This window comes from Solea solea, chromosome 1 (genome assembly GCF_958295425.1).
Source record: "Solea solea chromosome 1, fSolSol10.1, whole genome shotgun sequence".
NCBI classification, from domain to species: domain Eukaryota; kingdom Metazoa; phylum Chordata; class Actinopteri; order Pleuronectiformes; family Soleidae; genus Solea; species Solea solea.
The window spans coordinates 12,732,453-12,758,514 of record NC_081134.1 but is presented as its reverse complement, the minus strand read 5'-3'; the positions used below and the strand labels follow the sequence as shown (position 1 = coordinate 12,758,514).

General features: G+C 41.1%; 2 protein-coding genes across 8 annotated transcripts; both read left to right on the top strand.

Annotated features, from left to right (window-relative positions):
- The first annotated feature begins 304 nt into the window (after nt 1-304).
- gigyf2 (GRB10 interacting GYF protein 2) lies at nt 305-15,007 on the top strand. Of its 6 annotated transcripts, none has more exons than XM_058635176.1 (29): nt 305-446; nt 2,637-2,688; nt 2,895-3,063; nt 3,237-3,332; nt 3,515-3,623; nt 4,994-5,099; nt 5,246-5,286; nt 5,374-5,409; nt 5,530-5,631; nt 6,151-6,362; nt 6,526-6,673; nt 6,949-7,191; nt 7,688-7,857; nt 8,070-8,226; nt 8,335-8,501; nt 8,844-8,938; nt 9,047-9,175; nt 9,274-9,404; nt 9,512-9,612; nt 9,872-10,012; nt 10,100-10,258; nt 10,355-10,624; nt 11,849-11,971; nt 12,099-12,341; nt 12,537-12,733; nt 12,828-12,979; nt 13,094-13,317; nt 14,052-14,193; nt 14,296-15,007. In XM_058635176.1, the coding sequence occupies exons 2-29, from the start codon at nt 2,651-2,653 to the stop codon at nt 14,358-14,360; spliced, it is 3,966 nt and encodes a 1,321-aa protein (XP_058491159.1). In that variant the 5' UTR covers nt 305-446; nt 2,637-2,650; the 3' UTR covers nt 14,361-15,007. The 6 variants fall into 6 exon arrangements, with proteins under 6 accessions (XP_058491159.1, XP_058491127.1, XP_058491152.1 ...); XM_058635144.1 differs by lacking the exon at nt 305-446 and adding an exon at nt 1,716-1,737 and having other exon boundaries at nt 5,377-5,409; XM_058635169.1 differs by lacking the exon at nt 305-446 and adding an exon at nt 1,716-1,737 and having other exon boundaries at nt 6,169-6,362.
- Nucleotides 15,008-16,216: 1,209 nt separating this feature from the next.
- On the top strand, nt 16,217-26,001 carry snorc (secondary ossification center associated regulator of chondrocyte maturation). Of its 2 annotated transcripts, XR_009240245.1 has the most exons (5): nt 16,217-16,759; nt 17,184-17,219; nt 17,300-17,419; nt 17,523-17,597; nt 24,442-24,580. XR_009240245.1 is itself a non-coding variant. In XM_058628354.1 (3 exons), the coding sequence occupies exons 1-3, from the start codon at nt 18,208-18,210 to the stop codon at nt 24,814-24,816; spliced, it is 354 nt and encodes a 117-aa protein (XP_058484337.1). In that variant the 5' UTR covers nt 17,640-18,207; the 3' UTR covers nt 24,817-26,001. The 2 variants fall into 2 exon arrangements, 1 of the variants encoding a protein (XP_058484337.1); XM_058628354.1 differs by lacking the exons at nt 16,217-16,759; nt 17,184-17,219; nt 17,300-17,419; nt 17,523-17,597 and adding exons at nt 17,640-18,283; nt 24,707-26,001 and having other exon boundaries at nt 24,442-24,609.
- Nucleotides 26,002-26,062: the final 61 nt, after the last annotated feature.

Sequence of the window (26,062 nt, the reverse complement as noted above, 5' to 3'; positions counted from 1 at the left end):
AGTTGCCTCGTTTCAATTTCTAAAATCTCCCTCGGTCACTTACTCCTGGTGCCAGCTGGACTGAACGACGACATACTGTATGTACACCAAAGAAGAAGAGGTAGACACAGTCAATATTTCAACATGCAAAATGTTTCCTGTTGTCCTTTTTATAACTGTGAGGTTCGTCCAGCATCAGGAATGGTTGTGTGCGACACATGGACGCACCTGTGAACGTGAACACGTAGCAGTCAGCAAATCTTACCGAGAAGGCATTCGGGTTTTATCGGGGTGTCATGTGACCTACGCTCAGCCATCTTGTGGAAATCGGAGAGGGAGGGGGGAGAGAGGCTGAGTGAGAGAGAGGTTGAGCGAGAGAGTTAGAGCTAGAGCTAGGGTTAGAGAGAGAGAGCGAGAGCGAGCCACTCCATTCGATTACAAACCTTGTGCTGTCAGAACAAGCAGAGGTAAGACAGCAAAAGTTTAATACACTAGCACAGGGAAAACGTTCATTCGATCAAAGTACACGTCATATAGTCATGTTCCGATGAGCTGCGGCGTTTATGACTCTTGTTAAACCACCATGTTTACGTGGCCTCGCAGCACCGGGCTCCCGTGTCTGTGCGTGCGTGTCAGGGACGTGAGAAGTGTGGGACGGCCTAACGAGGAAATGTTGTGAATCTCGGCAGCTCAGCAGGCCGCGTTAGCTAGGTGTTAGCATGCTAGCTACAAGTGTGAAGAATATGATTAGCCTACAATAGAACAGTGTAATTGTTTTTTGTCATTGAGGAGATGTGACACTCTATGTGATTCCTTCCCCTGCTGGAACATAATTTACTGTCAACATCACGCGTGCACATTAATTCACGACAGCGATACATGAGTTGGGAGAAAACGCTGCTTGCTAGCCGGGCTGTTAGCCACAGCACTGATGGCTTGTCGTTAATGCTCTGGTGTGGCACCAGCATGTGTCAAGTTGCACCTTTAAAAACACACGTGTTTGTCCAACTTTAACCGTAGCGTCAACTTTTTACCGACAGTATAGCATGTTGGCTGTTGTTAGTTGTTCAAGTTGAGTTGATAATGTTAATTTGGTTGCTTAACCTAATGCTCTCGCTAGCATAACGTTGCTAACGAGGAGGTTGTCCACTCCAACCTTCCTCGGTAGATTGTGACTCAACTTTTGGCACAATTCGGTCATGTAACAATTGTTAATTTCACAATGGGCCGGTATGTGTTCACGTGTTACGCCGTATCCATGTTTTAACCGCACTTTTGTACTTAACGTTACATTTTACACAGCGATCGGGCACAAATCCACTGTCTTGCTGCCCCCACTCATCTGAAGTCAACCTCGAGTTGACCAAAACTAATAGTTGTTTTATTTGTTTTTGTGGCAAAATTGTCCTTCGACACTTTATAAAGTTTAGTGAAACTCAACAAAGCCATTGGCTTTCACTTTGTTTTAACATTACCGATCGTGCCAAGTGATAAGGAGGTTTGTCAGAAATGTTGCTTAACTTGGATTTGCTCTAACTATTTACACGTGGCTTGTCCTGTCTTCCATATGGCCAGTGGCAGGCATGGCACGATTTGGCGTAATGGTGTTAATGATATTATCCCGACACATTGAAATTGACACACATGTATATGAACAAGTCGAGCCATAGTTACATTGTTACTGTGTTGGACGTTTAAAATTAGACCAATCAGTACCACATAAGATGGCCTTAAAATATTAACTTCCTCTAATGAAAGGTATGAATTGTTTCCAATGTGCACATAACCTTTTATAATTGGCTCTGAAAAAAAATCAAAAATGGAAAGAATACAAGTGATTTGCTCATTGCTTTGTTTCAAATTTGATTTAGTGGACACACAAACAACAGATTGCTGACATAACTATTTACTGATTGATTGTATGATTGTAGGAAATAATATATCTGTTGTCAATTACAGGTGTCTGAAATACCCCCTACTCAGACTGGGGGATGTCCTAAAATAGCTTTAGCAGTTTGAAATTGTACACTGGTTGTGTGCTGGTAGGATGGGGTGTATAACTGAAGGGGTTGGAGTGCATTAAAGTGAGTTTTACGAAATCCTTGTCAACAGAACTGTGCTGTGGTAAATGCAGTGTCTCAGTGAAATAAAATATTTATTGCACTGAGACATTTACCGATATTGAAAAAAGGGGATTCCAAATGTATTTGTTTTGGTTATGCAGACAATATAGCATATGAAATATATTATCCGTTCTCTGAAGCATAACACATCCAAGTACATTTTAAAGGGTACTTTGAACAACTGTCAGTAAAATAATAAACAATAATTTTAACTTTATTGTCAAACAAATTGGTTAGTACAGACAGTAATACTTCCAATGCTTAGTTAATCCTTGCAGCTGTTTCCTACTTCTGAAGTGAAAAAATTGCTGCATTTTGGCTTTATATTTTAACTCCAACCCTTCTACTGTTTATTGGACATAACATTTGAAGTTATTGATTTAGTGGTCACCAAAAATATTTGTAAATATTTTATCATGGATTTGACCTTAGATGTATTAGGAAGGAACATAAACACAGGAATGCTTCGTTCTTGTCTTGAATGTGTTGCTGACATAGTGGTTCTAATCCCTTTTTCCCCTTATATATTTATAGAACTTCAAAGAGGAATGGCTGAAACCCAGACACTTAACTTTGGACCAGAATGGTAATTGAATTTGCATGAATTTATGATTAATCTGATGATTCATCGTGGGTGGGTCAAGTAATTTATATGTTGTGAAACTGATTTTCGTTCAAAGCTTGGTGCAGCTTTTCTATACATGTTGAAACATGCAAGTTGCCACCACAGCTATAGTGTTGTCTGTCCCACCTCTGTCCCCTCTGCTTTTAAAACCCTTTCTCTCCCTGCAGGCTCCGCGCCCTGTCTGGAGGTGGGAGCAGCAGCAGCAGCAGCAGTGGTGGGGGTGGAAGCAATACTGTTGCCTCTCCACCCCTCTCACCTGCTTTGCCAAAGTATAAACTTGCAGATTTTCGCTACGGGAGAGAAGAAATGTTAGCACTTTATGTAAAGGACAATAAGGTGCGTATAACCTTTTAGTAGTCACTGAAGTCCTGCAGTCAACATGCCTTGCATACAAATTATATTAATGCCAAGATTAATTTTACACCTTTCCTATTCAGAGTGTTATAATGCATCATATCAAAGCTTCATCTTAACGGTTAAGCCTGTGATTGTTACTTTGTATCCTCCAGATCCCTATAGACCTACAAGATAAGGAGTTCCTGCCCATATTGCAAGAAGAGCCCTTGCCACCTCTGGCACTTGTGTCTTTTACAGAGGAGGAACAGGTGGGAAAAAATGTCATATCAGGTCATCTATGAATTGTCGAGATAATATGGTTGGCTTGTAATTGCAATTACTTGAAAAATATATTTCCGTCAGAGCCACCAAATACAGAACAGGTGTCAAGAAGAGAGCCAAGTGTTGCCTATTGATCTCCTTTGCACCCTTTCCCTGTTTGTATTTGCAGAGAAACTTTTCCATGTCTGTAAACAGTGCAGCAGTACTTCGGCTGACGGGCCGGGGAGGTGGTCCAATAGTAGGGGCACCAAGAGGTCGAAGTACCTCAAGGGGTAGAGGTAAGAATTAAACTTGGATCATGCGTTTTCTCATTTCAAGTAGCTGCAGGTGGACGCAGCACTGTAGAGGCAATATAGTGGCTTTGTATTTCAAATGGGCCCCTTTATCTATTTATATATTCTGTCTATGCAGTTTTAGTGTCGTAACAACTGCACATGGTTAAGATGCCTTTTGAAGAATTCCAGCAATTTGGTCACAGCTTGAGACAAGGGATGTAAGGTTAGCAGTGTATAGGTATTGTGCTTTCTCAGCAAACTTTGAACACAACTGCTCAAACTCATTGATCATTAAACATCAGCCCCGTTTTAAAGCCGTAATCAGAGTTATTTGCAAGAAACTCAGGCCTAACAATCTTTATTTGACTGTGCCGTTTGAATTGACCAGATTACTGTTCGTCATTGCTAAACAGTATAATATATTATATATTTGGGCAGTGGGATAGATTCTGACATAAACCAAATATGGAGAAGGTATACAGGTTTGATTGTTTTCAGTTATTTGTTTTGTAAATGCCCTGCAGCTTGTTCTCTTCACATTGTTGGCAGTACACTAGCAAGTCCCTCAAGATAAAAATGCGCATTTTCTCTAAGGGCTTTGGTGTGTGAGAATAATTGGTCTACATAGCAATGCAAACTTAAGTTTCTGGTTAAAACGGGCTGACCAACTATGAGATAAAGCAGAGGACAACACATTGTTTAATCATACACTTGGGCTGTTGTAGATTTTATTGTTTGAGCTGTTAGATTTGCAGCTAAAATCAGTTTCTCCTGATGTTGCCACTGGTAACTGTGTTTTCATTAAGCAAGTGCCTGTTTCATGCTAGTTCAAGATGAAGGGCTTGTTCTATCAGATGCTGACTACGCACGCAATATCGCATACAACCACACTTAAAAATCCGAACGATAGCATCAAAGCAAGCATCTGCTTCCATCAAATGATATTTCAGACCCAGACACATTAGCTGTGTTTTCATCAATTGGAATGGTTTGCTTTTTTTTGCATTTCAATTAGGAATAGTACCAAAATAACCGACCCCAACCATTCAATTTTTTGGTACCCTTCCCTTGGGATACCAGAGTAATGGTGCGGTACAGTAAGGGTGGAGCCACATATGTTGAGACAGATTTTTTTTAATAAATTAAAAATGAAGGAGATTATTTGCATCATGACAAAAATGTTTTGACAATTTAAAATGCAACTAGTTAATTCACATAATTGGTCATGACACCTTGTCAGAAAAGTTCATCTGTCATGTGAAATCTCAAATTTTAAACATTATCAGTGACACAGTGTCCCCTTATTGTAATGTTAAATATACATACCACATATAAAACTTTAACGCTTTCTTTCAACCTGTGATTGCTTTCAGGCCGGGGAAGGGGAGATGGAGGGTTTTACCAAAGAAGTTTTGATGATGTGGAAGGATTCGGTCGTGGAGGCAGGGAGATGCATCGCTCCCAGAGCTGGGAAGAAAGGTATTGCACTCCTTTTTTGATGTCAGGTTTTGCTGTAATAAGGTTTTGCCTTGTTTTCACCACAAACTCATATTCAATATAGACACATGTCGTTTGTAATTACTTGATCTAATGATTGTTTTTTTTTGTTTTTTTATCTTAACCAGGGGAGATAGACGGTTTGAAAAGCCAGGTCGTAAAGAACCAGGTTGGTTTTAAATCTTGTTTTAAATCTTGTTTCAAAACACACTCTTTGGCAAGTGCAGTGACTGACTACTCCTCTCTTTGAATTTAGCAGAAGTGGCTCCAGGACATTTTCAAATGAATCACGGTAAGTTTGTAACAAAGAAAAGTTAACGATTAAGAGTGAGTGAGCTAATTGTCACTTTTGTTAATGAGTGAGGAAGGACTGCACTTTTCATCACACCCATAACCACTTTCGTCTTTGCAGTTCGTGGAAACTATGAGGACGGCGGGACAGGCCTACCGAGGAAGCATGACTTCATACGTTCAGAGAGTGAGAACTGGCGCACTTCTCGTGATGATCAGAATGGTGAGGATAATGAGGGGGCATGGCGACTTGCGGGTTGTCGACGGGACAGTGACCGGTGGTGCCCCCCGAGCCCAGGTGGGCACCACACTGACCACTTTACCGTCATATTTATCTTTAGATAAGTGTATTTACTGCCATTTTTATTGACTTTTTCCAGGTAAGGTATATTTGTGTCTATCAACTGTGGGATTCATATTTTTTTTAACGTATCTTACAGGACAAACTTTGTATTACTATTATTACCAAACAACCAACTTGTGTTTTCTTTGTGCTTTGGGGCTATCTTACATGTTTTATGTAAGAGGGACACTTAAGTGATGCACATTTTGACTTCATATCTCTCTTGTGACTTAATATTTCACTTGCACATGCTCAAAAGTCATACTTTCATGATGTGTTATTGAATATGGATGCCCTTTGTTTGGTTACATTAATGGTTGCCAAAAAGATGTCTGTCCATCTCATTGAAAATAAGATTAGTTAAGAGTTCAAGACTGGTTTTATAATACTATAATACAGATGCGCCCCGGTCAGCAGGGTGGCGGGAACACCCAGACCAGCGTCGCCGTTTCCCCTTTGATGCTAGAGAAGATGAGCGCGGATACAGAAGACCACGGTCAGGCAGCGGCAGCTTCGAAGATGAGAGGGACAGCCTGCCAGAGTGGTGTCTGGAGGACGCTGACGAGGAGGCAGGCACCTTTGACTCATCGGGGGCCTTTCTCTCTCTTAAGGTAAAATAAGTTTAAAATAATAAATCAGTTAAATGAAGTTCTGATGTGCCTTATTTTCAGTAGCTACCATGAAGCAGGTGATGTCCTTGCCTAAGATAGTAAAGATTCACAAGTTTAAACCTAATTGGCGGCTCTGTAATTTTGTGCTTCGCTGTGTTTTTAGAAATCCTCCAAAGAGCCCATCCTTGAAGAGGTAGAGCTCGACTTTAAGCCCTTGGAAGAGTGTGAAGAGGGCCTGGAGGAGGAAGACGGTCACCCCAAGGAGACCAAAGAAACTGAAACAGAGGCCAAGAGAGAGGCTGACCGGAAAGGTCAGTATCTTTACATGTCATTAGAAAAATCTTTAAGTAACATGCAAGCATTGCACATGAGCTCCTCTACCTCACAGCCAGAATTTAAAAATGATCTATAGAAGTGCAACACTGAAGCAGTTTCCTATCCTAATGACATTCAGGAAAGACAAGTTTTTAGATTAAATTAAATGGGATTTACAAGATACAGTGTTATTTTATTATTATTATTTTTTTTTAGAAAACCTTCTCACAATTTACGCGATCTCGTCTATTTTTTATTTTTTTTTAAATAGATTTGGCCAGAGTTTCAGAGGACACTGTTAGTCCACCTGTTGCACCAATGGTCAAGCCTCAGGCCCCTGCCCAGTCTTCGTCCACAAGCCGCCCCTGCAGAACAGACGAGATTGAGAGGCCAGCTGAACGGCAGCCTCCCCTGGAGCTCCCACCAGAGCCCTCCAAAGTCCCCCTGCACATCCCATTGTCCAACAGCATGCTGGAGTCCCTACCCATGACCCACATTTCTATCAAGCCTGCAGGTAGGCAATTGTTCTTTCATTTGGCTTTGTCCTATATATGTTTGTTTTTTTTTATGTTTTTTTGTGGTCAAGATTATACCATGCTCTAAACTGTCCTGGGTACATAAGATGGACACACTGAAAATCGGGTGCTTTTATCTGGTTAACCTGTTAATTGTGTCCTTGTTTATGTATGCATTGTCTCTTATGTTTTCAGATTTAAAATATAAATGCCTTGTAGTGTAATTTTGAGCCCAGAAAGAGTATAATTTGCATGTATTAATATCCATTTTTTCATCGTTTAAATTAATTTTGTCATTGTTCATAATGATATGTAAAAAAAAAAATTATCTTGATTTCACTGGTGATGGTTTGCAGGCTTACAGCCACACCCTATTTAAGATGGCGTCTCAGTTTGGAAAAATTGTTTGGATATGCAAAGTTTTTTTTCCTGCTTTTTGTTTTACCATGAAACCTGATTGATATCTGCTTTCATACATTTTCCTGTGCTATGCAGCTGTATCTGCTCCATCGCCCAGTATACACCTCTCACAGAAGAAGCCCATGGACGTTCCTGTAGCGATGCACAATCCTTTGTCTTTCTCTTCAAATATGGCACCCATTGGCAGGCCCGCCCCTGTACTACATGACACGGATGAAGATGAGGGACTAAAACACTTTGAGCAGGTAAGGCAGTACACTTGAAATACGCGACTACTGTCCCCCTCCACAATCCCTTAAAGTTATCTAAGATTGCTGGGTTTGATTTGTAAGGACCATAGAACAAGTTTTCAAAAGATGTCTGTCCACTTTCAAAGTGGCTAATGAGCCCTATTATGTTGTTGTTTACAAATGGGGTGAGAAATAATATATAATGTATAAAAAAAAAAAAATTCCAGGAGGCAGAAAAGATGGTTGCATACCTGCAAGATGGTGTGGCAGATGATGACAGACTTGCAGTTAAGATTTTGGAGAAACCCAAGTCTGCAAGCCTTCCCCTTACCCATGAGGCTGCTCTCAAGTGGTTCTACAAAGATCCCCAGGGGGAGATACAGGGTGAGACTGAAAGAGATTCATGTGCCTTAAAAAACGTTTTTGAAACCTGTATCATTATTATCATTATTATTAATACTTAATCCACATTTACTTTTTTCTTTCCATCAGGTCCCTTCAGTAACCAGGAGATGACCGAGTGGTTCCAGGCTGGTTACTTCACAGTGTCTCTGTTAGTAAAAAGAGGATGTGATGAAGTATTTCAACCACTGGGAGAGATCATGAAGATCTGGGGAAGGGTACCGTTCAACCCAGGCTCTGCACCTCCACCTCTACAGGTATGTGTTTGCAAAATGTGGTCTACTATTTTACCCCAAATTCCCCATAGGGTTTCCTTTGTACATTACCTCTAGCAATGACCTGCAGGTGGTGTTACACTCCACGCCTTTGTCCAGAAATATGTATCTAAGGAGTCCTTCATATATCATTTATTACGTGTTATACTTGGAGTGGAAGTTGATCATTTTGATTTCTCAAAAGATGATTTTGTTACAGACAGACGCGACATGTCTACATGGCTACGGGACTGTGAAACGTTTGGGAACCACTGCACTAGATGAATCCAGCTTTGACCCTTTTTGTAAAGCTGCCTTTGGTACTAATTATTTGTCTGTTTTCAGAGTGATGGTGATCAAGAGCGGTTGAAGAGGCAGCAAGAGCTCACTGCTCTCAACCTTTACCAATTACAACAGCTCCAATATCAATACCTCCTCAGGTATGCCGGCCTCTCAACCCCGAAAACATATTTTGGCTTTGGTACATGATGTATTGTTAGTATTTAAAACTTTTGATTTCCCTTATCCACTGGTTTTCCACCTCTCAGGCAGCAGTATGCTCAGGTGCTGGCTCAGCAGAAGGCTGCGGCTCTTAGCTCAGCTCCTCTACAACAGCAGCAGCAACATCAACAGCAGATCAACCTGCTACTACAGCAATACCAGGCACTCAAGATGAGGTCAGCATCATGCAATATTGTGAAACAAAAGTATTGTGGATACCCAGCCTTAGCTGTAAATCTGCATCTATCTTGTTTATTTGGTCATGTTATTGTAGAGCTTCTGAGAGCCTCCTACCTCCTGTTAGCCGGTCCTTGTCTGTGCCAGACTCTGGTTCTGTGTGGGAAATGCAGAACCCGTCCTCTCAGGCTTCCTGCACACCAAACCTCCAACAAGCTGCTCCAAGCAGTGAGTGTCAATTTACAGTTTCCTGCCACATTGGTTTCTTTCGACTCATTTGAGAGGGGGGAAAAAAATCTCTTGCCTAATACATTATATTTTAACATTCTCAACAGCGTGGGATGGCAGCAGTGTTTGGGATTTACCCATAGACTCCATGGCACAAGCGCCAACAATCGAGCAGATGCAACAATTAGAGAAATCAAAGGCTGCCAAGGTAAAGAGTAGTTCTGCTCATTATTTTCTTTCCTTTTTTTATGTCCAGCTCATAACAGTTTATTTTTAATGATAAACAGATTTGCATTAATTTGAAAAAACAAATGGAGGACAGTGGTCGGTCTCCTGATATAACAACAGATTAGATAATTGAAATGTATTTTTTACTTCATACTTTTTAAGTGTCTCAATCTTAATCTTAATTTTTTTTCATCTGAAGTTGATAACGTGTATATATTTTTATTTTCATCATCCACCAGTTGGAGCTAGAGAGGCGTGAAGCAGAGATGAGGGCCAAAAGGGAAGAGGAGGAAAGGAAACGGTTGGAAGAGGCCCTGAGAGCTCGACAGGAGGAGGAACGTAAACGCTTGGAGGAAGAGGAGTTGGCACGGCAAAAACAGGTTTGAACATATGTTTGAAAAATATCAGTCGTAAGCACTTGAAGCCATGTGAATGACAGAGACTTACCCAGTATTGTCAATACTTAGGAAGAGGCTTTGAGGCGGCAACGAGAGCAAGAAGAAGCACAGCGGAGGCATAAGGAAGAGGAGGATAGACTGGCACAGGAGGAAGCCCTCCGGAGATTGGAGGAGAGGCAGAGGGAAGAGGAAGAGAGAAAGAAGCGAGAAGAATTCCTTCGCAAACAGGTATGCTAACTCTGCAGCTGACTGCTAAAGTCAAAAGTTGTTTTAAACTCCATTCTGGAGTTGTTTGCTAAATTTACATCGTTCAATGTTAACTAGGAAGAGGAGCGCAGGAAGCAAGAGGAACTCGAATCACTAAGGAGACGTGAGGAGGAGAAGCGAGTGGAGGAAAAGGCAGCTGCAGCTGCCGCCGCCGCCGCCGCTGCTGCTACTGCAGCAGCACTTGCTCTTGCGCAACAAGAGGAGCAAAAAAGGAGAGAGCAGGAGGCCCAAAGACAGCAGGAGCTGCAAAGACAGAGGCAGCAGCAACAGGAGGCTATCAGGAGACTTCAACAACAGCAACAGCAGCAGCAGCTCGCACAAATGAAGGTCAGCACTATATAATAACATCTCAGGAAACAAAAGAATTCACTACAAGAAATTACTTGTTCACAGGAATGTATATTTAGCTTATTTTGGTAAATGAATTTATCAAAATTCTTCAAAATGGTAATGGTATAAAATGAATACTTACTTTGGTTCACTACAATACTAAAGTTAATGTGTGATTTGGTTCTTGAGACTTTTCCTTAGGCACTTTTTCACTCGACTGTTGCTTTTCCATTACGGATAATACCTGTTACCTGGTGCTTTTTTTAGTACCTGCTCGTTGCTTGTTTGGCGCGGTTCCATGTGAGCTGAGTGGATATTACAATGTGATGTCGACAGACTGCTGGCCACTGATTGGAAGAGAGTGTTGTCACTGGAAGACGCGATGCGACGCGACGTCCGACACAAGAACCACGTCCGCACTGTAGATCAGTTAGAAATGCTTTGATAAACCTGAAAACATGCATTAATCTCTAACATTTAATATGGACATTTCTAAAATCTCAATATTTAACAGTGCAGTCTGGTGTTTTTAGCAACTGCACTGCCAAAAACTGATGATCGTGAGCCAAAAGTGACTGTGTCAGACGGCGTCTGTGCTCCCGTCATGCAGGATGTACGGAACTACTCTTTTAATTAACTGATGCTAATGATTCAGTACACCAAAAATAACTCTGCTGTGATGACCCCGCCCATGTTGAGGAGGTACTAGAAAGTAATGGAAAACGACGTGTCTGATACTCAGACCGTGTAGAGGCCAGTCATTCTAGAATTGCATTGTGGGAAAGTGCCATTAGAGGTTTGTGTCTGAATCTTCTACATGTAATGGCATGTTACCACAAAGTGTATGTATTTTTTTGCATTTCCATTATAATTTATACCAAAATAACCGCCCATAACTGTTCCATTTTTTGGTACCCTTTCCTTTGAGTACCAGAGTTTTGGTACGGTAGGGATGGAGCTAGACCCATGCCTGTCACCTGATTGGGCGACAGAAGAGCACCACTCCCTTGTGACTAGTGTCACAACAGACAACACGGAGCAACAATGCAGCACCTCGTTTTTTCTGCTCCTCGTAGCGTGTTCACAACGCCACGCTATGTATCTCTCTGACAAAATGCAAGCCTGACACAGGGCTTTACCTTTCCAAACCATACCGTACTGTACCAAACCGAAATATGGCATGATGGAAGCACGGCCTAACCCTCCCCACATGTTTTGCAGCTTCCATCCTCTTCAAAGTGGGGTCAGCAAACAGTTGCCCCTGCAAACCAGACTCAGAACGCGCTCTCACTAGCTGAGATCCAGAAACTTGAGGAGGAGAGAGAACGAGAGATGCGGGAGGAAGTAAGGACAAAAACTGCTGACCTTTTCTTTGGTTTTTTTTTGTGCACAAAATGCCTTGTTGTGCATTTACCCAAATGGCTCTACACCACGTAAATCCCAATATAACATCTTGCTTCTCGACTCACAGCAGCGACGTCAGCAGCAGGAGCTCCTAAAGCTACAGCAGCAGCAGGCCTTGCAACAGGCTCAGCAGCCTCAGGCTAAGCTGTCTGGTTGGGGTAATGTGGCCAAACAGCCTGTCGCTACCAAGTCCTTGCTGGAGATTCAGAGGGAGGAAGCCCAAGAGATGAAACAGCGGAAGGACCATCAACAGCCACAGCAACAACATCCTATTGTCACTCAACAGCAGACCCGCACTCAAACCAAAACAGTACGTAACTTGTATATTGTTTAGCTCTTGGCTGAGATAACGTTTCAGACTGTAGGAAATATGCCCTGCATATGTCTCTCTTTTTATGGCATTTAACTGGCCAAATAACTCTGAATAGTCGATTCTAAAGAAGGACTTTTGAAACATTTTAGATCGGTAATGAAAGTCTTAAATCTCTTAAATCTCTTTTCACAGACTTCTATGAGTAACTCTGTATGGGGGTCTATGAACACCAGCGCCTGTACTAACTGGGACTCCAGCAGCATCTGGGGTGACACCCACAACTCCAACATGGGCTTCTGGGATGAGGCTGTGAAGGAAGCTGTTCAGCAACCTCCCCCAACCAGGAAAGGAAGCACGCAGAAGAACAACAAGGGCAACGCCAACCTTAGGTATTTATTAAAAATAACGTTAAGAAGCATGACTGATCATATGATGGATATGAGTAATTCACAGCTCTTAATGTTTTTGTTTGTGCACATGAAGTAACTCTTTGAGTGGGCGAGTCAACAAGAAGGTAGAGGAGGAGGAGAAGCTGCTTAAGTTGTTCCAAGGGGTCAACAAGAGCCAGCAAGACACCTTCATGCAATGGTGTGAGCAAACCCTACACACCCTCAACACAGCCAACAATCTGGATGGTACGTCTTTAAAAATATGGCCGGCAAAAAAAGATCGACACTGCACCCACAACTATTGCTGAACCATTTCTGGAAACCCGACATAAACTATTTTCCCATCTGTCTCTTTGCCAGTTCCCACATTTGCTTCCTTCCTGAAAGAAGTGGACTCTCCGTACGAGGTGCACGACTATGTCAGGGCCTATCTAGGGGACACTCCTGAGGCCAAGGACTTTGCCAAGCAGTTCCTGGAACGCCGTGCCAAACAGAATGCTAATCAACACAAACAGGCACCACAAAACCAACAGCAGGCCCACAAACAGCAGCAGCAGCAGCAGCAGCAGCAGCAGCAGCAGCAGGTGAGTAACTTGTTTAATTATTTCAGCATTTGCTTTGTGGTTTGAAAAGAGGGATAGTTTTCCTTTCAGTTCCTTTGAATTGGTGTTTATATCTGCTGGACATGTTAAAACATGACCACTACCCCTTTTCATATTTCTGTTGTGAATCAATCTTGTGTCATTCCTTCAAATCTACCATAAAAGAATCCCTCTGCATGCCTCACATGATGACCCATAACCATTGAAAGCAGCATTATTTTTATTTTTGATGTTAAATAGTCTGGGGAGCTACTTCAGCTCTCCTTAATCAACACTTTCCTTTAGTTCTGTACAAGAGACGCTATTTTAATTTATCGAAGCGCTGCTTTATTAGCAAAATAACTTTAATTTTGTCATAGAAATGTGCAGAGTAATGCTGAACACTGTTGTCGGTGTCAATGCCCACTGACAGCCCTTTGAATTAGGGTAAAGGAAGTTGTTTTAAGGTGTTCCTTGGATTTCTGCTCTAGTGTTCTACTGCTCTATATAGCTAAATAAAAATCACAAATTAATAACAGGAACTAATCGTGATTTACACTCTGAATCAAATGTTGCAGCTATTCTCTGGTTAACTATCTGTCATCAGTTTTTATGACGTTTCCATTTTTATTGTACCAGAAAATAACTTTGATTAATAAACTGAAACTAAATAAACTGAGCTCTAGCTTTGTTTGGGTTCTGAATTATTTTTTCTTTCTTTCTCTAAATCTTTTTAGGATTCTGTATGGGGTGGAACAGGGTCATCGTCACTCTATCAATCCAATCATACGAGCGTCCAGCAGCAGCAGCGTTTTGAGACCGTCACTGGGAAGAAGAAGAAGAAGCAGAAGATGGTCCGTGCAGACCCCAGCCTTCTAGGTGAGAGCAAACATCCATCCGCCTGTTTAACTTGAAATATTTGCAAGTATGTGTCACTGCTTTTTCCTCTGCTGACAATATCTTTTTTTGTTTAATGTTCAGGTTTTTCTGTGAATGCGTCATCTGAGAGAATGAATATGGGGGAGATTGAGACCCTGGAGGACTAAGGGGACTGCAGCCGAGCTGTTTCACCCAAACTCTTACCCCAGCCTCCAACTGTGACTTTCACCTTTTTATTTTCAGTTTTCATTGATCAGACATTCTCCCCCACCCCCCACGTAGAGTCTAAATTATTAACAGGGACGCTCTGAGGCAGGGTTGTGTTTCCCTGTTGGTAACAGACCTTTAATCTGACAAAAACAAAAAGAACCTTGAGAGAAATGGACTGGTGCAAACTGACCGGTGGAACATCCCACTCATTAATGAACCTGCAGAGGAGCCTGGTCAGCATCGGCTGCTGCTCCTCAAATTGACGTCCTGTCGTAGAATTTCACAGTGACAACAAATTTCAAAATTCGCCTCAATCATTTGGGAATTTTTTTTTTTTAAGTGGGGCTATATGGATGGGTTTGTGGGGTGTCATGAAAAGTTTAGGGAGATTCTATTCATAGTTTTTGTTTTATTTATTGAAAGGTTTTTTCCCTCTCACCTAAAAATCCCCTCCTCCCTCTCGTTTTCTGCCGAGTGTTCATGGATAACGATGGCCAAGTAAAGCCCACTTATGTCCTGTTTTAAGGGCATGTTCAAAAGTTCCATGTAGTTATCTATTTCTTGTAAAATACTAGGCTGTTTAAAGAATAAACTTTCAACTCTGCATCTGTATTATAATATATGAAAAATGATCTGCTGGAGTCATACTTTTTTTTATTGCAGTATGTGATAATAAAACAGTCTGATGTGTGGGGCTGTTCAAACCTGTGTCGGAACCATTCGAAGAAAACATCCACTCCACAGTAGACTCATGCTTTCTCAACATATAAATGTTATTAATTTGTCGAGAGTTAAAAAGGACGTGGTGGCAGAACCAATGTTTTTTTGCATTTATCCTTTTTTTTTTTAAAAAAAAAAAACACTTGAGCATTTAAGTAATCGATTAAGCTGTCGATTACTTTCTCGAGTAATCAGAACATTTCTTTGTCAAGAATGGAAAAGAGGCTCTCAAATGTCTTGTTTTGTCCACACCAAAATGATTCACTTTTTATGATTTCTTATCTTATCTGGAGCAAAGAAACTAAGAAAATATTCACATTTAACAAGCTAAAACAATCAGAAATCGTGTTTTAATCATGAAAAAAGCTACAAACCGATTACCCGATTATCGAATTAGTTGTCAATTAATTTAGTAATTTTGAAGTGTTTTAACAGGAGAAGCAGCACAGGTTTCACTGATCACATTAATGATGGCTGTGTTCAGTTCATGTAAGTGAGCACAATGTGACAGTGAATCACCCTCTGTGAACCCCGCAACTGAGGAGGCTAGGAGGTAGGGTATTGTTAAACCTTTGATTTTTATCACTGTGATCTGTTCAAATGTTCCACTCAGTTTCAAATCTGAGTAATTGTATTACCTTTTTCATGTGTCTGTGTGGGCGACAGCTGAGGCCAAGGGCATTGTGGTTTTAAGTTGCACAGATGTCCACTCTTGTGTGACTCATCTAAGAACATCTTAAGAAAAATCCTCTTTTTAGTTTGGCACAAATGTTCATTTGGACTGGAGGCTGAAGTAGTTTGATCAGAGTGGTCAAATGTTAATGTTGCTGTGACATTTTAACTACGCCTTTAGAGAATCCTTTCAAATTTTACTTGTTAATTTGCAGTGTTAGTGGACCAAAGTCACTGTTACTATCGTCTCTTGGAACCTTTTTGGCCTTTTGAACATTCAATTCCTTCAACATGCACATGTTTGCAAAGGAATTGTGTTCTTAGAAGCCGGGTTTGGACCTTCAGATGTGTCCCAGGAGATTTGTTTTTTTTAGATGTATATGTATACATAAAGAAGAAGTTCTAATTATTCATCACATGCATTTTCAAAATAATATTGGTTACAGACACGGCAGTAAAACTAGCAAGGTTATACATTATTATGTATATACTGTATATTGGCAATTGGGTCCCCAAATTAAAGTTTGGCAAACACTGGTGTAGACAAACTATTGCTCAGTAGTTGTATACAAGCACTGGATGGTAATTCTTCTAATCCACTGATTTGTATACATCAATTTCTACCACTTTATCCTCCACACGAGGGTTGTGGGACACACTGGTGCCAATCCCAGCTGTTCCAACCAGTCGCGAACTCGGGTCCTGTACTCAAGGTTAGAAACATGGAGTTACCCTCTCTGCCCTCTCAGTGTGGTTATTGAATGATGGAAAATTGTGATGGCTGTTTTTACCGAAATGTATCAACAATATGCAGTGACCAGCCGTATCCCCGTCCCCCTAAAGGGGCCCCACGTCAATCCCAGTATCCCACCTCACGTTAACCTGTGTAAAGTTATCGTTCTGCAAGTTAGAAAGAAGCTGAAGTAAAATGAAGAGAAAGAAGAAAAAAGAGAAAAAGACAGTGGTAAGTGGCGCTGCTTGGCGCAGATAATGATATATACATAACGTTAACAGTAAATGACTGCTGTTATTGAACTGTTACTTCGTCTAACGGGGACACAGACTTGAACAGCAGCTAACATTAGCGTCAGAACGCTAGTTGACGCTAACGCTAACTTACGCATTATTGTAATATCTGCATTGAAGCCCCCCTTAACAGCTGTGTATATGCGACACTTTTTTATTAACTTTTAACTTATGCAGTATTTATTGTAAAGGTACAAAATTTATTGAAGTGATTTGGATGGAAAAATAGCTTTTTTCTGTAACTAATAAAGTTGTGTAAGAGTTAATAGGTAGTGTTAAGCTATGAATGCTATGATAGCAATGAATAATTAAAGCTATGCCCAAGGAGAACAATTACAAATCTGTCTCTTATCTCTCCTCAGGATCATTACTTAAATTTGTCACCACAAATAAAAACTGTAAGTCCAATATTCCACTTTAACTGTTAATATTCTTTACGACAACATACACTGTTTTGTTGTGTTTTTTGTCATATCAGTTCCAGCAGCATCCACCTCCAGTGGAATAGTAGCCACTCAACCTTCTGGTGGTCATGAGCAGGAAGAGACACCACAGGCACATCGAGCACCCACACCCACAAGTGAGGATAGCGCTGACTGTGAGTTCAATGAGTCAATACATTTTACTTTAAACAATAACATATACCATGCCCTGTAAAAAAAATATATACCCTGCTTTGTTTTGTTTTTTTGTCACATCAGTTTCGGAAACGTCCACCTCCAGCAGGACAGCAACTCCTACCCCTCATCGTGCTGCATCACCTGCTACTACAACAGGTTTGACCACATCAGAAGACCCTGCAGAATGGCCAAGTGTTGTAAACCATACTGAACTGTGTGCATTAGTCACAAAAGGGCCTATACAGATCAAAGATGTTGTATTCCCCCAGAATTCTGAGAAAAATCCATTACATTAGATTAGATTATTTATAACATAATGGTGATGAACACTGGTCAGAAGGGCCCCCTTGGAATTTTTGCTTGGGGCCCGAACAGACTCTAGAATCGCCCCTGAGCGTACATGTTAGTCTATCTCAGCTGTGTTGATTTTCATCGCATGTGTCCGTACCTTTTCATAGACCTTTGTGTTCTTCCTGGCGATTGTTTACCCCCTTATTCCCAGCTATGTATGTGGCTGCAGGAATTTTAGAGTGGGTTGGCCCTGTGGTGATGTCCTCACAAAGTCCACACTGTCCAGACACTCCTGTAGACACATCTAGTCCCACCCCTGAGCCACCTACCTCCCTACCTACCTCCTCCCCACTCCCGCGCTCCCCCGTACTCTTCTCCCGCTCCTCTGCCTGGGTGATTTACTCATTTGAGGTCACGTCTTGAGGAGTTTCAGGGGCGATCTGCTCTACCTTGACAGTTGTCCATCACAGCCACCATGGTTCACAGCAGCAGTATCTGCAGACTGTTCCTGCTGGTGGTCCTCAGCCTCCTGGTTGTTTTCATACACACAGGTAAACCTGTTGTTTCCGACCGATTTTACTGTCGTTTCATGTCATTTTTGGGGTTTGGTCACAGTGTATGCTGACAGGAGTTATGAGGGAAATGTAGGAGGACAAGGCTGTTGCACTATCCCGTTATTACTGAAGAAATAACTCATTTTTAACTTAGTTAAATGAATTTGTTAAAATTTCCCACTATGATTAGAATCTAATCATAATGTGAAATACTATATTTTTCACTTCCAGATACCTGTGACTAAATGCTTGTGCCTTTATAGGTAAACTTGGGCATAGTAGTGTTGAAATTGCACTTATTTATAAAAAGATACTTAATTGAATATAGAACAGAAGAAAAAAAAGTCTGAGTTCTTCTTGTTTATAGGTTATTATGCTATTATTTTACAGGTCCGGCCCACTTGAGAGAAATTGTGCCATATGTGGCCCTTGAACTAAAATAAGTTTGACACCCCTGATCTAAACATTGTAGATATTTTATGTCAGTGTTTATATGCAGATTTGGTATCAAATCCATGTGTGTGGGTGTATACGTGTCATTTTTCCAAACCACACACTCTCAGGTTTGGATGTGTGTGTGTGTGTGTGCGCAGCCTGATGTAAATGATGCAGTTGTTGCAGTGCTGCTGTGAAAGCGGCTCTTTGACGAACAGGATGACTCAGTTGCTTTCATGATGTTCGTCTGAAACTGAGAACTCCCCGTCCTCTGACATGAGTCTGTGCAGCAGCTCATCCACAGGTTGCTAGGTTTGTTTTGTGTGCATGGAGAGAGTTTGGAGGAGTAGTGGAGGAGCAGTAAAGGACAAAAAAAACATCACCCGGTTCTCCTTGTTCCACACCTCTGTGAATGTTAAAATTAGACGACTATCTCGCAGCAGAACAGGTCTCAAAACCCAGATGTGAAAGTAGATGGTAGTGGGGATGCAACACTATCAATAGCACAAGAAAAGGCAAGGTGATTTAAAACTTAGCTCAAAAATGATTTGCTTACACAAAGATTTGTTGTCTTAGTCTCTAAGTTTTAGGTGTTAAACAAAGGGGTTATTCCAGAAATCCATTTTTATATTTGCCAGTATTTTAGCGTCCATATGTGGAGGAGTCTTCTATACGCACATAAAACGTACCTGACTTTCTTTTTGGCACGTTTGCTTAAACTCCACAGGAGATATTTTGCATAATGTTAACTTTAAAACACCAAATACATTCATGTAATAATGAGTGTGTTGTGATTGGTCGCCATGCACTGGTATTTGGTGTTTTCCGCCTCCGTGAACCATGTGACTGGACCAGCGTGACAAGCCGAGTCCGTTGACTCATCCTGGGAAATTGTAAAGAAAGAAGTTTAAAGATTGTGATCATTACTCACATTTGATCTCAATCAAAATAACTTCCTTAAAACAGCATAGGATTCATCAGCATATTTTACCACAAGCAGTTTGTTCTCGCAACCAAACCCTAATCCTCCATGAGTCATCATAAAAGACTTAGTGGTAATTTATGAAATATATTCCCGTGAAAAATGTGGCCACTATCTGAGGAAATGAAGCAAGGAAACATGACACCACTGATGTGTTGTGTTTGGGCTGCATTTCTCTTCAGTGCTTGGCCTGGTTGCTTTTCACACGCTCACATCTATGCACTTTGTTATCTCTCTAGCTGGTGTGAAATCCTGGAACCTCATCTGAGGTACAAATAAATGGCTTTCTGTGCTTGAAATCAGGCTTCAGTCCACAGTCTGTTGGCTTTTCTCTGACTGTGAACCTGTGCATCTGTAGTAATGACTGTGATAACCAAACAAAGGTCCTTATAAATCCAATAGCATTTACCCAAAACATGGAATATGTGAAATAGCTGTAGCTCTAAGTAATAACACAAAATATTTAACCAAAAATAAGGGATAACTAACTAACATACACACAACTTGACACACTTGGTCACACAAATGTATATTCAGCCAATCAGCTGCAGATTAAGGCATTTAGACATATAGATGTGTTCAAACTGAGCATCAGGATTAGGAATATTAGAGAGGAGAGGTGATTGTTGGGGCCGACATAGGAAAATCGAAGAAAATAAAGAGTAAAACGTGTGGATAAACAATCCCATTTAAGCAGAAGCGATGGATAATGGTCAGAACCACTGCAAGTGAGTTGCATGGAAAAATAGTAACAATCTACGCATTAATATACTTAAAGGGCCACCCTGAGATACAAAACAATAGAAGAATAGGAAGTTCAATCAAATTGACAAAAAAGTCGATGTCAAAGTCACTTCCTTCAAAGAAAATAAAAGCCCTTCACTGCTGCTCTTTACTGCAGTTCTGTCAAGTTTTATGAGTTAGAGATCTGAAAAAATTAAATAGATTTCTTTTAAAAAAGAAAGGGAATTTAACAATCACAGCAACCGCAAAATGATTTTAAGTTTATTTTTCATTTGACCACGTGGGGAAAAAATGGGTGAAACTGCCCTTTCAAACGAACAATTGAGAACATTAGTGGTGTTGCTGATAGAGAGTGGCTGCGGGGGAGACGTCAGTCACAGGAGCTTCCAGTAAACTTGATTCCATTTCACAGAAATGACGAGCGCGAGTAAACGACTCCTCATGGAAACAAACACCGACGTAAAACATGGTGTTATTATTTTTTGCCTTCTTATTAAATCAGACTGTCTATGAGGGCACAGCCTTTTACACACACACGGACGATTAAATCAACAAGTTTGTTTGACATCCAGTGCCCAGCCGCTGCCTGCTTTGGGCCCAGCCGGTTGTTACTGGTTGCAGTCCTGCCGCCCAGTGTGACCGCACAGGCTGCCTTTTGTGCCCTCGGTTGAAGGCCTCATTGATGGCTGAGCTGGCCACAGGCCCGGGCCTCCAAACCGTCAGCCAGCCCGGACAAGAAGCTGCACACTGGGCTGAGAGAGCTTTTTAAAAAATAAATAAAATAGCATAACTAACAAGCTGACACTTTCATATGAACTTGTTTATGAGTCATCTTTTCCACTTAGAGACAATGAAATGAGGCTAAGTTGATAACGACAGCGGGAAGAAAGGTGCGACACAGGGTGAAGGAGTTTACTGAGGGCGTCACACATTCAAGTAAATATGTAAGCATGAAATAGGATGAGTGTAAATATGTTTGGGTTACGGTTTTGTTGGTATGAGTCGAGTCGAGGACAGGTGTGTGTGTGCATTTGTGAATGGGTGGGCCTGTGAGTGAAGAGTTTGCTTTTTCAGGGCGACAAGGATTAAAATTTCCCCCGTTCCTCTGCGTTTCAAACGAAAGTCTGTCCAATTACCACGAAGATGGTAATTGCCGGTGTGGGTCAAACCAGATGCTGCTAGGGTCACTTTGTTTACTGTTGAAATCTGAGTAAAAAGAGTAGTAACAAGAGAAAACATTGTGGGTGCTCAAGCATTAGCCATGACCTCTCAGTTTCCCACAGTGTCCAGTGTAAAATTATATATACGTATATATATGTATATATAAATATATATATATTTTTTTATAATTTCTTTTATTTGAATCTGTGGTTGGTGGATCTGTAGAAACTTCATTGTCCCAACATATGAGAGCAAAAAATTATATGAAAAAATAAAGACAACAAGTGTTGTAGAAAAATCTTTACAAGTAGGATGGAGAACCACAGAGCATCCAGGTCGTCCGTGCAGTAGTTCAGAGGTCGGGAGAGCAAATGGTTAGTGTGTGAGTACCTGGTGTCAGTGTTGTAATATAATTTGTACTTAAATACAAAACTCACGTATCTGTACTTTATTTTGTTATTTATATTTCTAGCAACTTTTACTCCACTACATTTCCTTTTTCCCTTTTATTTTACCAAATAAAATCAGAAGAAGAAGAGTTTGTTTTGATATCGAGCTTAACATGTGGGTAACTGTCTTGCTCAAGGACACACATGAACTAGCAGAGCCAGGAGTTGAACCTGCAGCCTTCCAATTCAATTGAAAGATAACTCGCCCTACTACTGAGCCACCATGGCTCAATCCTAACCCCTCACATTTGATACTTAAGTACAGTAAATGTCATATACTTAACTTGAAGTCATATTATTAACGAAAAAGTGACTTCAACTTCTACTAAAGTCATTTTCCAGTAAGATACTTTTACTTAAGTGTCCCTTTAAGGTATTTTATACAAGACTGCCTGGTGTTACCAGGCACAGAGTAGAATGAAGAGCTGTTGACACTAGGTCAAGGGAGTTCATGGGTGTGAAGAAAAACTGAATCTGAGGTTTGCCTGCACTGAGTCATGACACCTGCAACATATCTCTTTGTGACAAAAAAAAAGAAAAAAAACATTTTTGACAGGTGACAGCAACCGCAGTCGCAGAGGCATTTGATTGGGTTTTATTCAGTTGTGCTGAGAGAGCAGAACTGTGTTCTTGAGGAGAGACATGGTTTCTCTGGCTGCAGCTGAGGTGTGAAAAGTCTCAGGGTAACTTCATGCGCAGAGGGCAGAAATGTTGGACTGCAATTTGGGCATGGAAAGATTGCAGACGATTGATAGATCTACATTGGCCGTGGATTAATCCCTCACATCTTGGTCTAAAGTTACGTCGTACAACTATTGGTGATTTATTTTGTTGCTGTTGATGTTCTGTGTGGTCAGAAGTTCTGTATCAGATCTGACTGAGGGAGCGTTTGTGTGTACACAAGGGGTGCACAGGGACGGGCGGGGGTTTATCCTGTCAAACTGCTAAATGAATTCATTTCTAAATCTTTCCGTGGGCCCTTTTGTTGTGTTTTCAGTCACACTCCAGCCTGTTTGCAGCCATCTTGCTGTACTAGCACAGTGATACAGTTGCCTCCTTCTGTCTTGACATAAAACCAATCACTTCCTGTGTGCAGTGCAGCACGGCATCATGTGGAGCTTTCAGACCTTTTTTTGACAATGGTTTGTTTACATTTAAAAGTCACACACTACATTTAAATGCTACTTCTTCTTCTTTTTAAAATAACATGAGTTTGGTGGAAAAAGAGAAACGTGCAAGGGCGACCAAAAGCCCAAACGGACAGAATGTTCATCCTCTACAAAGACGTCCTTATGCCCAGGTTCTGGGTCGTTAACCCGCTGAGACAAGAGAGAGGCTGTTGGAGTCTCTACAGATGGGGCCGTGTACACCGTGTTGTGCTGTGTGCGCCTTGCCAGTGAAATTACGGCTTTGAGAAAACACGCGCGAAATTGACACTGCACTGCAAGCAATCACTGAAACAACAGGGATTTCACGTCCATGTTAAAGGTCCAGTGTGTGGAAATTAGTGACGTTTAATGGTGAGATTGCAAACAGCGGACTCGTCCACGGACAACAGTGGCCTTGAAACACTAACACAGTGTATCGAAGAAGTGTGCGCAAGTGCTCTTTGCATTACCACAATTACGTGATGGTTTATGCTATTGGAAATATTCCTGTGGTTTCTGAAAGCCGAGAAGATGCACGTCAAAGCCGGTGTGTGGTTATTACGGTAAAAAACTATTTCGGCAAATCACCGTCATTGTCAGAGAGGAGAGAGTGGGAAAAACTGCTTGTACATACAGTAGTTTCCATTTTTTGGCCTGTTGTTGGGCATTGAGACAAAAACAAACAAATCTTAAATTATTTTTGAAATATAAAACAAAACTTCTTGTTTTTCTTCATTTTAAATTGTTAACACACCATTTTCACATGCAGTAAATTATAAATAACTGCCAGATATAAGTCATTCTGGAAAAATATGTCAAAAACACTTATTTTCAGGACATATTCTGCTCTTTTTGTAGTTAAAATAAGTTGCCGTTGCCATCCACAAAAACCCTTGTACAGGGGGAAAATGGGAGAAATCTCAGGACGAGCCACAGACGAGGGATTCGTCTCTCAGGACAGACAGACGGGTAGTGCCAGACAGTAGGACAGACAGTAGGTGTCACATGTACAGAAACAAGTTCAGCAGATTTCAAACAAAACATCAAATTTACAGAGCGAGGAAAAGGAAGAAGATGGAGACCAGGAGCAATTATTATCATCACTATTATTTTCACAAGTGTGTATACACTTATACACGCAAACTTATGGGGAGTATATTCAATTTCTGCCCTTAAACCTTCCTAAATGTTACACACTTGGACTTTTAAACAGAGTGATTTTTTTTTGTCTTGTAGACACTGTTGCAGACACTGTCTTAACAACCAGGGACAACCAGGACACTATGTCCGGAGAGCCGCCCAGCGACGTCACCACCAAAGACCCCTTTCAAGACATGACAGAGCAGTCCTTCACCATCGACTACGAGGACATCACACACTCTCTGACCATAGACGAGGACAAAGGTAAGACTGACTCCGAGCACAACCATCACTTTTACAGTCATGTATTCATATATTAACACAACATTTTGTGTGTGTGTGTGTGTGTGTGCATGCACAGGAGTGCTGGGGCCAGGAGCAATCACAGCCATTGTTATAGCAGTGTCCCTGGGAGCATCTGTCCTCCTCGCCCTCATCGTCATCACATTGAGAAAGTTCACCGCATCCTAGAGTGTGTGTGTGTGTGTGTGTGCGTGTGTGTGTGTTTATATGGTGTGAGTAAATGTCTATGAGTTGGATGTGAGGACACGTTGTTTAGTTTCAAACCATCATTGTGAGGACATGTTGACACTGTGAGGACATATTAATAGGTCCTCGCAAATGTAAGGGTCTTTTGATGGCTGAGGGCTTTGGTTTTAGGTTTAAGGATAGAATTAGGCTTAGGTTAAGGTCAGGGGTTACGGTCAGAGTTTGGCCAGTGATTCCTGAAGTCTAGGCTGCGCCCCCTGTAGGCCGTGTAGGTACTGCAGATGGACTTTGAGAGATCATTAAAATATAAATAAAAAAAAGATTAAAATTTTCTGTGTTGTAAGTATCAAATGACCACAATATTTTAAATGAATCTGAAGAAAGAATCAGATGTAATAAATCAGAGCTATGGAATTCTTATTTTTTTAATCAGATTTTATGTCTACAAATCACAACCAAAGGAATATGTCTTTATGTGCCGAACCCTAACCCTTAATACATTTTTGTTTTAATTTTCTGAATTCAAATTTGGCTGTTAGGTTGAGGAATGGCTGGTTCAGGCATTTACTTAGCTTGGCTAGGGTTAGGGTAAGTGTCTTCACAGCTGTGTGTGTATGTGTGCGTGTGTCACCTCATTCTTTTGACTCCTTCCTCATCTTTTTTGCAAAGATGAGTCGTGACTCTCTGCTTTGCCGTAGATGCTGAAAACTGTGGCAGGTCCCTCCTCAAATGGACTATTTACATATTTCCCCCTGTAAACACACACACACACACACACAGTAACATGTCTACTTTATTCCTGATGATTTAATGTTAGAAACTGGCTGGCTCTTCCAGTGGAAACTGAACCATGTCCATACAACCCCCAACCCATTATGCAAGCTCTGTTTGCCTTTAAATGTTTGTCACCCATTTTGATTTCTTGGCTTGAGAGATTTGTGCAAAATGTGCTGCATGTGTTTGTACACGAAGTGTGAGTGTGTGTTTGTTTGAACACACTGAGGAGTCTTTCACAATGATTTTGAACTTGTTAATAGAACATTGTCCCAGGTGTCACCCATGGACATGTTTTCCATGTACAAACATTTGTGGAGACAAAATCAGATGAAACATCTTTTTATAAGTTGTTGGTTTGAACTGCAGTACAGTAAATATGTGTGAGCGTGACGTGCACTGAACTGAGTGTATCTTTTGTGCGTGTGTGTGTGTTAACCACAAGGGGATACTT

Coding starts and splice junctions, on each gene's coding strand:
- gigyf2 (XM_058635135.1), top strand. Junction 5,287..5,373: donor GCCAGGTCGTAAAGAACCAG/GTTGGTTTTAAA, acceptor CTTTGAATTTAG/CAGAAGTGGCTCCAGGACAT. Junction 11,972..12,098: donor AACGAGAGATGCGGGAGGAA/GTAAGGACAAAA, acceptor CTCGACTCACAG/CAGCGACGTCAGCAGCAGGA.
- snorc (XM_058628354.1), top strand. CDS start 18,208: ATGGTTCACAGCAGCAGTATCTGCAGACTGTTCCTGCTGGTGGTCCTC. Junction 18,284..24,441: donor GGTTGTTTTCATACACACAG/GTAAACCTGTTG, acceptor TTTGTCTTGTAG/ACACTGTTGCAGACACTGTC. Junction 24,610..24,706: donor GACCATAGACGAGGACAAAG/GTAAGACTGACT, acceptor GTGCATGCACAG/GAGTGCTGGGGCCAGGAGCA.